The sequence below is a fragment of the Ixodes scapularis genome, unplaced genomic scaffold, assembly GCF_016920785.2.
Source record: "Ixodes scapularis isolate PalLabHiFi unplaced genomic scaffold, ASM1692078v2 PGA_scaffold3__209_contigs__length_174095766, whole genome shotgun sequence".
In the NCBI taxonomy this organism is placed as follows: Eukaryota; Metazoa; Arthropoda; class Arachnida; order Ixodida; family Ixodidae; genus Ixodes; species Ixodes scapularis.
The window spans coordinates 105,312,962-105,324,042 of NW_024609868.1; the positions used below are offsets into that span (position 1 = coordinate 105,312,962).

At 42.9% G+C, this 11,081-nt stretch overlaps 1 protein-coding gene across 1 annotated transcript in view; it reads right to left on the bottom strand.

Annotated features, from left to right (window-relative positions):
• The window catches only part of LOC120846123, an 84,679-nt gene extending 74,241 nt beyond the window's left edge, over positions 1-10,438 (bottom strand). Inside the window, exons 1-2 of the mRNA XM_040217795.1 lie at positions 10,360-10,438; positions 9,353-10,228 (exon numbers count right to left, since the gene is read on the bottom strand). Coding sequence (XP_040073729.1) covers positions 9,353-10,228; positions 10,360-10,438 — 955 coding nt within the window. The remainder of the gene's footprint in view (positions 1-9,352; positions 10,229-10,359) is intronic.
• Between the last annotated feature and the right edge of the window lie 643 nt (positions 10,439-11,081).

The following is an 11,081-nucleotide window of genomic DNA, read 5'->3' on the forward strand; positions in this document are numbered from 1 at the left end:
GCACTGTCAGCTTGTGAACGGCGTATAGTCGGATCCGGTCGTGGTCTCGCCATTCTCCGAATCCGGGCCGCCATTACACCCGCTACTCACACGCAATCGCCGCCGAGTTCCGCGATGCGGACAACACTCAACGCGTCAGAAACGCGCGCTATTTGACAGTCCTATGGAGCGAAAGCCGACCGCAGCCGTGCACACCGCGGCAGGGGCCGTCGTCTGGAGAAGCAGAAATGTCTTTGACGCGCCGGACTATAGACCGAGCTGCCAACTCGGAAAGACGCCAGCGTCCACGTGGTTTTCTGTAGGATCAGGACAGAACTGGACACACCACTATTCCACCTGACATAACACGAGGCAGAGCGTATAGATTGTTCGAAGGTGTCGGTTGAACACGAAATAAACAAAGAGAACGTACTTCAAAATCGATTCCTCGAGTAATTGTACGCTCCAAGAAAACTGGACCGTCTACTTTCACGCAAAGGGATAAAGTAGAAATAGTCACTGGCATTTTAAGGAACACGGGCGTGGCTTCCAACGTTCACGCCTCTTGCTCGTGATTGGTTCGTTGGCGTCCTCATCGACTGATCACGCAACCTCATTAACGGCAGAGAATAAAAAAAAAAAAAAGAAAAAAAAAGCTCGGGATTTTGTTTTACTTTGCATTTTTTAAGTTTTAAGTAACTCTAGTGTCCCAATCTGGAGAAGCGGCGGCTCAAGACGAAAACGAGAAGAGCAGGCAATTCGAAACTACAACGAACTCATCACGCCCATCGAGTCCCTCTTCGTAAAATGCTATTTGCTTTTGATTACTATTATTATTATTATTATTTTTTTTAGTGATCGCACAGTTTACATATAATTTTGGTTATGAAGGCGGAAAAAAGAAAGATGGCATATCGGACGGTCGAGGAAAACTCAAAACTGGTTCCCTTTGACGCGCAGCAAAGAAGGGACGAGCCAAACAGAGTATTAAAAGAAAAAAAAAAAAGAAACAAAGAAGAGCCGGACTGCGTCGGATAATGACGCAACAAAAAAAACAAAAAACAAAAAATACACCAAAAGATAAAAAAATATATCGACATAGCGACCCCTTTAGACAGCGAGCGATTGGTTTGCCCCCAGGCGTCCACTTTTATCGCCGTTTTATGATGCTTCTTTATTAAAGAGTGCAGCGATGAGGGAGAGAGTACAAACGGCTCACGGGTGTCTCAGGTTTGCTGGCGCATACGCGCATTACGACCGCGCATGTGATCCAAATTCGGTCCTTGTTTTTGTTGTTCTTGCTTTTACAAATGACTTAGCCCACTTAGGCCCTCCATTTCAACCTAGGACGGACCGCAGAGGACACTACGAGTCAACAGATCCAATCCAATGGCAAGTGAATGCCATGTGGTCTTTGGAAAGGGCGCTGCTACGCGCGGTCACATGATGCGTTCGCCGCACGGGATTGGCTGGGATGGCTATTAGCGTCCGCTGAAGTCCATGGTAAGCGGAACCGGAATACAGCCATCGTATCAACAAACGTATGAAGAGTTTACATAGGAATAAACGACAACTGGACCGGGACCGTTACGAAGTAAACGGTTTCCAACGTCGAATCAAATGTCCGACTGCGACGAATGCAACATGAAACAACATAAAAAGCGACAACAACAACACGTATTGGTGTTTTAGGAATGCAGGTTGCCGAGCAAACACGGTCACTGGCGTAAACGGGATAGGTCGACGTTCGGAAAACGAATTATGTTTTCTGGTACCTTATTTCTTAACGTCTGGGTATGGCTCGCGGCGTGTAGTGTACTACGCTGCGCCGGTTAGCTGAATTGCGCGTTCTCCTTTGCAAGAAAGAGGCTGAGCCAAGGGCTTTCGTAACGGCCCACGGGACTTTGCGACGTTCGCATTTTATGGGTTTAAGCCGGTCTCCGCGTGCAGCACGGACGTGTTTTCTGCCGAAGGTACAAGCAATTTTGTTTTGCAGTACTCGCGACTATGTTTGAATTAGACGCGATTTCGTGCTAGGCGGTCTGCTTGGTTCGCACGGAACGCGACTGACACGCCGCGTCGGTGGTAAAGCCGAGACGAGACCGATATGGTTTTCATTGTGCCTCTGCCGCCGAATTGTATTATGCGCGATAAAGCGGCGGTTTAAAGTAATTTTTTTTTAAGACCCGTCGCAACCGGTTTTCAGACCATCAGTGCAGGTTTTAACCGAGCGTGGTCGATTTAAATTCGCGTTTCCGTAAACTGCCTTGAGTCGTTGGCAGTCGGTATGCGTGGCACCTGAATTAGTGACTCCTGAGCAGTCTATGGGCTGAAGCGATGTCGGCGATAATAAATATTACCGACATAAGAGGCTTCAGTTTAGAGTTGATGCGAGGTTTACAATTTTACTGTGGTAACATTAGTCATATCCGAGAGGTTTGATATTCGGTCAGAGTACACTTCAGATAAATTTGAGCCAGGGAACGTGGTTAGCTAATCTGGGAAGAAACAATAGGTAAATACTTAAAAAGGTAGTTACTTTATTCCTGTCATATCTGATAAAGCAGCACTTTAGTTTACTTTTACTATAGTTAATTACCAGTTATTGAGCATGGGGTATAATATCCAATATGTATATCAACGTCTTGTTGCTTGTTTATACGGGCTGTGAAAGTGAAGCAGGTTTGAGCTGAACGGTTAAGTGAAGTGTTAATTGAAACTTAACGGGATCAGTATTGTTTCCCATTTTTGTCCTGCAAAGAATACACACATTCAGCTTCATATATCAAAATTAATGAGAATCAATGCGTATATGAATATATATGAATATGAGATTACAAACACATATTTAATACGTTATAACATTTGTAGACGCACAGTAAGGTATATATATATATATATATATATATATATATATATATATATATATATATATATATATATATTAACGCAGACAGACGCGTTCCTTATGGAGCACTTATAAGCATGCTAACCTAAACAAATCATGATGTCCCATTGACTGAAGTACATCTTAGATAGAAAAGCCAAACCTCCCAAAACTCCTTGTAGTATACGTGCCATGTATTCTTGCTTCTTTGTCATTTACATTAAGAACTATAGATAAACGTGTGAGCGTCACCGATCGCCCTGAGTAATCACAGGCTAATGAACCTTCAACCATATTTGCGTTTTTTGTAGCGAAGTAATAATTTACTACAAAAGTTACAAAGTAAAAACAAATAGAAAGAGTAAAAAAAAAATAACAGGCGCGACGACAAGACGGGACGACGCCTTCGTGTTTATTCTTAAGTTCGTCGGTTTCTACAAAACAGAAAGTTGTACTCTAGATCATGTAAGTGGCAAACGATCTTTCAGCTGTTTTCTCACAGAAATATAATTAGCGAAGAGGCACATGTTTGCAGTCTTTTATATGAAGATCTGAAATGGTTATGTGCGACACATTAATAAGATAATGTGAGGGTTCTTTAATCTACAGTTATTCAAAAAATATATGTCTGAAACCTTTTCTAAGATTTAATTCTTTATCTGTTTTAAGTTTTGGGGAAGTGCTATGAAAGGCACAGGTGTAATAGTTCGCTTCTTAGCAACATGCTTGCACTAGCTCTTTCTTAGGAATGCCCTCGCGCTCGCTCCCGTGCCTCATATAACGGTGCACAAAGCAACCGAAAAGACGGGAAGATTACGAATAAGGTACCGATTGAAGATAATACAAAAATATACGAGAGAATTTAAGTTTGAAAAATGAATAAGTAGATAAATTTAATGAATCACCGTATCCTTGCTATCAATAAGTGCCCCAAGAACAATTTCCTAAGTCATAAAAATATTAAAAAAACCTACCGTATCTACGACGACAGCACCTAATCACACACAAGGATCAAACTAAGAATGTCGCGGATGCAGAATTGCCCGTGAGCCAGAAAACCCACTATCTCAGGATCGAGTTGCGTGCCCAGGAAACCGATATTTGCGCCATCGAAGGGCAGATCTGCGGCGAAGGAACTCAACTATCCTCGTGGCCTTGGCCTGTGTTAGATGAAGACACCAGATTAAGTAACGAGGATCGCTCAGCATTGCAGTCAGTAAAATCAGCGCTCAAACGAGTTGGCGTCTCGTGTTAGAATTAAATTGGAACGAATTTTGTTCCTGCGTTGCCTGGTGCTTGACTCTCATGTAACGACCCTCTCTTGTAACTAGAGCGGCAAAGGTCTTTTGGAGTTTCTTAAGAAGCTGCTTCTTATTTTTGATGGTCTCGTAAATGTTGTGAAGGTGATATAACTTTAACTTTATCTTATCTACCTTTCTTTCGAGATGCTATTGTGTGTTATATAATACGAACCGATTTGGTGGAACCGATAATATTTAAACGGAGAAAAGTTAGTTGACTCAAGGAACTAACCCCAGCTAAACTCGGACACCTTACAGATGACGCTAGATAACGTATTTACGCATTACGATATTGAGGAACGCAGTAATTTTCTCGTGCCTATACTACCGATCACGGTAGGTGTTTGACTTTACTGAGATCACACTCCTCAACTATGGCTGCTCGTCTGGCATATTGAAAGCATTCACCGACCACTTAAGAAACACGGGGAAGGGTTCATTATATTTACGCTTCCTTGTTTTTTCAATCAGTTCTTTGTCGTTCTTATTGGTTTCTTGGGCTTCCAGTGGCCGCAGTTGTATTCGAGGAACAGAGCGGCACGTGTTCTTAGGAGCGTGCAGTCCCCACCGACCTCCCTACCGACTGCGTGCGCACACAGACACACGCACAACCAAAAGCGCCGTTCGTTACGTCAGAGATTGCGGAGTTTTCCTGCCCGCGTGGTTCTCTGGGGAGCAGCGAGAAACGCGTCGAGGTCGTCAATCATCGGCTAGCCTCGGGGAACCAGACTTCCGTGTTGTTCGACCACTGCGTGAGCGAGGGCTGACCGACGACCGCTCTTGATGCCGACAGAAAATCCTCTCAGTTCGATCCGGGCAGCGTGTACGACGCACGCGAATCAGCGCAGAGGTCGCGCGTTTCGTTGCCCGCCTTCCGCCGAGGGTTCAACCCTTGGACTCAGAACGAAATCGAGGGAAAACTGCAAAACCGGTACTCGGGAAGCACGAAGAGAGTCGGATCTCTGTTGCTTCTGTGTGTGTGCCTATGTTTTGCTAGTTTTTGTTGCTGTTTTTGTTTTTACGTGTTTGTTTCCTTTCTTCGCGGAGTGTTATTGTGAACGTGCACTTCCGCAGTTCAGAGTGCGCGCTCTGTGTGAGTGCACTCGGTGGATACGCGAAGAAGCGTACAAATATAAAAATAAAGGACAGTCAAGTGAACGACAGAACAACGGAGGAAAAGACGGAAGCTGCTTGTCGTTTTTTACGGGGAGGTGAGGGGGGTGGGGTGAGGGGTTACGGAGGTTAGGTTGGGTGCGTGGTAGTGATGGTGAAGTTACGGAGTATGATTGGAGTGGGGACGCCGTGCATAGTGACGACACGTTTGATGTACGCGGTTTCATGATGTAGGAAACGGTTTAATAATGACATCAGATTTGCGACAAAAAATCATCAATAAAAAGAGAATAACTTTTGAAGACGAAACCAGCTAGTAGGAAAATACTGTTTACTGAAATTGTCAAGAGAGTCTGAACTACAAAATTGAATGTCCAAGGCTCGTTTTAGGTTTCCTTAATTTGCAGTTCGAGCGCAGGATGATCGTCAGAAATGATTTTCATGGCCGACTTTTATGACCATAAAATATTGTTAAATTGGACACCTGAACAATATATTCAGTTTTATCGGCCTTTTAATCTTTAAAAGATGTAAGCGGACTCTGAATAAGCTTGTCCTCGTCATGCGAGCCCTTACGTATAATAATCAATCAATCAATCAATCAATGTTTATTATACAGTGCCCAGGAACAACCCTGAGGTCTTGGTGCTGGTACACTGGTGGATAACAAAAAACATTTTACAAATCTCCGCAGATGGGTATAATTTTCATTTCATTTTTTTTCATTTTCATTTCATTTATTTAGATACCTTCATAACACTATAAGGTGACGTGTCGGTCGAAGCCAGTAGAGGCTTGAAGGACAGAACCCAGCAAATGGAATGTCACAGATAGCACAGAAGAAGTCCGTAGAGCACACATTTAAAACATGTATCGCACTATGTGAGAAACAGAAAATAATCACTCACAATATCCCAGCAAACATATTAGATACAACATATAACACAATCATACATTATTGAAATTGTACAATGAATTAAAGCGTAAAACTGTTCAATAGATTTTTCAATTTTCTCCTATTTGTAGCTTCAAAGAAGTGGTCGGGGAGTCGGTTAAAAATGTATGGCACATAATAAGAGCGCTCTCGCTTACCATATCTTGTGAAACACCGGGGGATTATGAAGCGATCACAGGTACGCAAATCTCTGCGGGGCACAAAGGGATGTTTAAATTCGCTACACCAGAAATGAGAAAGAACAACACATTGCAAAAAAAGTGAATGGAAGTTAGGTAGTTGTAGAGCCTCAAAAATGTCAGCTTCTGGTGCAAGATCATAATGATAACCAACAGTTCTTAACAAATTCCTAAGGATGCGGTCAATTTTAGTTTGCCATATTTCTGCACAGTTACCAAATAATGTGATGCCATACCTTAGTATACTATAAGCAAGAGCAGTAGTAATTGATTTTCTAACGGCAAATGGCATAAACACCCTATTATTGTAAAGTAAGCAGCACACACTCCGAAGCTTGCCAGAAACATGGGTTAAATGCGTTGACCACGACAAATCTGAATCAAAGAATATGCCTTAGTACTTAACAGTGTCAACATATTTCAGGGAGCTACATGTACAACCAAGGCAGCTGGATCTGGGTAACATAAATGATGAGTCCAATTCTACACTCTTCAGCGGATTCCTGAAGCAAACAAGTCTGGTTTTGGACGTGTTAATAGTAATATAATTGTCATAAAACCAGTCCATTAGACGTGCAGAATCATGTTGCAGTAACTGCACAGCTTGGCGGTAATTAATGTGACTAGAGACAAGTAAAGTATCATCCGCATACTGAAAAACTTTGCAACTAGTGAGCCTTGTTGAGATATCATTAACAAAAAGATTAAATAACAATGGAGACAAAACCGATCCCTGGGGCACACCGGCTTTTAGCATCAGCCGAGCACTTTTGAAATTTCCTATGCATACGATTTGGGAGCGGTCAAGAAAGAAATTTTTAAGCAATGCAATAAATGGTCCACGAAAACCGTAATTCTGCAGTTTAAAAAGAAGCATCTTATGACTGACCGTGTTAAAGGCCTTGGCGACATCAAGAAAAATTGCACATGAACATAAGTTTCGATCAAAAGCACTGTGTAGTAGGTCAGAAAAATCTTCCAGCAGTGGTTGAGTGCCCTTTCCAGCAACAAAAGCATACTGGTTAGGCGACAGGATGTTGTGAGTTTCAATGAAGCTGGACATTACAAGATACAAATGCTTTTCCAAAATTTCTCCAATGCAAGGTAATATAGAAATAGGGCGATAGCACTCAGGCTTGTTAGGCGATCCTCTCTTGAAAACAGGCTTCACAAGTGCGGTTTTGAGTTCAATTGGAATGACGCCAGAGACCAAGAACTGATTTATCATGGTGAGAAGTACGTGCTGAACATGTCCAAAGTTTCGGCAGAGATCATTAATACGAATTGTATCAACACCAGGAGATTTATTGCGTTTTAAAGAAAACAAAATTGAGTGTAATTCTTCTATTGTGAGAAGAGGAAGAAACGCCGAGTCTGATAAACTAATACTTGCGCTCGAGGCAAGCGGTTTGAAATCGCTGTCTCGCGCAAAGCCCGATGACGATGCAAAAAGTTTGTTAAAGTCGTTTACTACTGATTGCTGATCTGTGCCGAAGTGTTTTTGAAGGGAGTCAAGAAGCGAAGCCTTTTCTCCGCGCCCTGTAAAAGAATTAATCAACTTACATGTTTCACGTGGATTCGATCTTGCCTCAAAGAATCTTCGCTGAAAGTAGCATCGTTTGGCAGACCGTATAATTGCATTAGCTTTGTTCCGAGCGCTTCGATACTCTGCTTTTAGCTGCAAATTGTTTGGTGAACGACGGGAACGTGACCACAACGTATCTTTTTCTTTGATTGCAGTCATAATATCATAATTAAACCATGGCTTATAAGACCGTCGTTTGAAATTAACCTTTTCCTTGGCGGCACAATAAAAGGATTGAAATACCTCGACGAAAGCTTTATGAACATTGCAAGGTTCTATGGACACCAGGAGTTCGTTCCAGTCAAAGGCAGCGACCAAAGCATCGAATTGTACCGTATCCGTTATTGAAATCCACGAACAATCGCGCCTGGTTCCTTGCTCTTCGGGTACCTGAGCGTCTAAACGACATCCAACAAAGTAATGATCGGATAGTTTCTGAGTAATTACGGCGGATTTTACAGACATATCCGGAGCACGAATATTGATATGGTCAATACAGGAAACTACTAATTTTTGAACCAAAAGTTCTTCTCTTGTGGGTAAGGTGATAATATTTTCAATGCCATATTTTGAGAGCAAAGTCAGATAATCAAAAACTATTGATTTATTAGGTTTAAGAGTATCGATATTTAAATCGCCAATGACGCAAAATTGTCCTTCCGTACGAAACTGGTTAAGCACAGCATCTAGTTCAGCCAGAAAGAGCGAAACATTTTCTGAGGGAGGCCTGAAAACCGCTAACAAAAATAAAGAAAAACCTGCCAAAGAAATATCAACAGCCAGTGTTTCTGCATAGACAAGAGATATGCTCAGAGGCGATAGTAACCATTTATCTTTAACGTATATAGCAATCCCACCACCTCTACCATGATCACGGGTGTAAAATGACTCCTTATATCCATCGAGAATAAATTGATTGCATTGCAAAGATGACACACCAATTTCAGTTAGAACGAAAACATCTATCGACGCGGTAAAGGTATTAATTACTGCACGAAACTCATCCCAGTGTTTACGCAAACTTCGAATATTTACATGAATAAGTGTTAAAGAGTTATTAGAAAGAGGGCCCAAAAGCTGAATAAATGAACTAATGTCTGGAACAGAAAAAACAAGTTGTCATGTTTTACACCAGTAGCAGAAGGTCGTTTTTTGTGTTGATTCGAATGGCTGGTGCGCCTTCGGCTTTCCTAGCAAAAATCTTAGAGTTTTTGGTCCACACAAAACGGTATCCTTTTTCTTTAGCCCCCGTCCTCGTCAGCCAAAAAAGCTCCTTATTCGCAGATGTAAGGTTGTCGTTGAAGAATAGCTTTGGTTGGTTTTCCGATTGGCACAGCCTGTGAAGTCTATTACGTGCCGCCATCCAAGCGTCTTTTAGGGTGACAGAGGCGAAGCAAATCAAAATAACCGGAACTGAGTCCGGCTTTTTGGTCAGACGGTGAATTGCCAGGATATCTGACGACTGAGGTGTTGGAAGGTTAAGGAGCCTAGCGAGATCACTTATGACCTTCATTAGATCCTCACCATGAGAGAGCGGAAAACCATGCAGTTCCATGTTGGAACGACGGCTGTATTGTTGCATGTCATTAAGCTCGTCTTTCAGTCTCTTAATGGTCTCCGACTGCTCTCTCATTGTTGCCTTAACCGTGTTAACCTCCTTTTGAAGTTCTTTAACTGCCTCTTCATTTGTCATAGCCAGAGCGAGCACGGAATCGTACTTCAAGCTAAAAGAGTCAACGGTCGTTTGTAATCCTTGGACCGTGTTGCGAAGCTCTTCGACAGCTGGTTTTAAGGCCAACAACTGATCAACCATAGATGGAAGAGGCAACAGCGTCTCCACACTTGTCCTCAATGAAAGGAGCTGGTTAAGAGTGGCATTGATTGATGCCAGCTGACTGGTGAAGGGTGCATAATCTACAATCTCCTCCCTGCTGCCGTCGGTACGGGAGGATTCATCTACTGAAATGTCACCGCTAAGATCGGATGGTCTGAGGGTGGCGCCGGTACGGCAAGTGGAACACTTCCAAGTTTCTCGCCTGACAGCGCCCATCCCCGCGCCAGAACGCCAGACGCCAGAACAGGACTTACCAAGATGGTAACCCCTTCGGCAAGATGCACACGTCAGGGATCTGCCATCTGCCGGCAGAGCGCGAGCACATTTGGCACAATCCATTATTAGGGAAGGCGAGTACACAGCGGTAAGGCAACACAGACACCAGTCAATACGCACTTCTCGAACAAGTGTAGAACGAGATGAGTCAAGGTTGTATACGAACACTCCACGTGGCAGTTTTGTGCTGAGCTCGAGCGCAGTTGCTCACCCGTGAAACTGCACGACACAGAGAATCAATAGGTGATACCTGAAGGAACGGGCTTGCGGTCTTCATAGATCCTGCCAGCCGTAATCAGAACGGTTGTTGCCGTACTTCTCACCGCCATATATTCTTGTCACTCAGGTCGAACTCGGGTTCACGGTGCTCGGGCGTGAAGCTTCAACAAGAAGAGCTCCAGTCGGAGAGAACTGCCGTAGAGCGTGACGCCAAGGGATGTGGTGGAAGCTTGCCTGTGAAGTCGATGGTCAGATCAAGACGATAGGGGCCTTGGCGTGGAAAATAACTGACCCCGGAGTGACACGGTGCTTGATAAGCAGCATGAATAGCTTGCCCGTCGTAAGGATGCTTTAGAAGTATTAATTACAGGGGAAAATATGAAGAGCTCTTGAAGCGAACGACCGCCCTGTTGGACTTCTTCTTCTTTATGTTTATAATGTTTATAATGTTTATAATGTTTATAATAATAATGTTTATAATGTTAATAATAACAATAATAATAATTTTATTGACAGTCTTGAGATAAAAATCAGCGGTAGCGGGTCCGTCAAAGCCTGTAATGGCTTGTGGGACATGGCCTGGCAACGGCGTAAAAGAAAAACAACATAGGAATTCGGAATATAAACATACATCACTACAATAACAACAAAAACTACAACGCACAACGAATGCACGAAAAAAAAACACGTAAACATTTCTAATACATACAACGCAGCAGAAAAGAGCCAATACAATAAAATGAGGTAGCACAG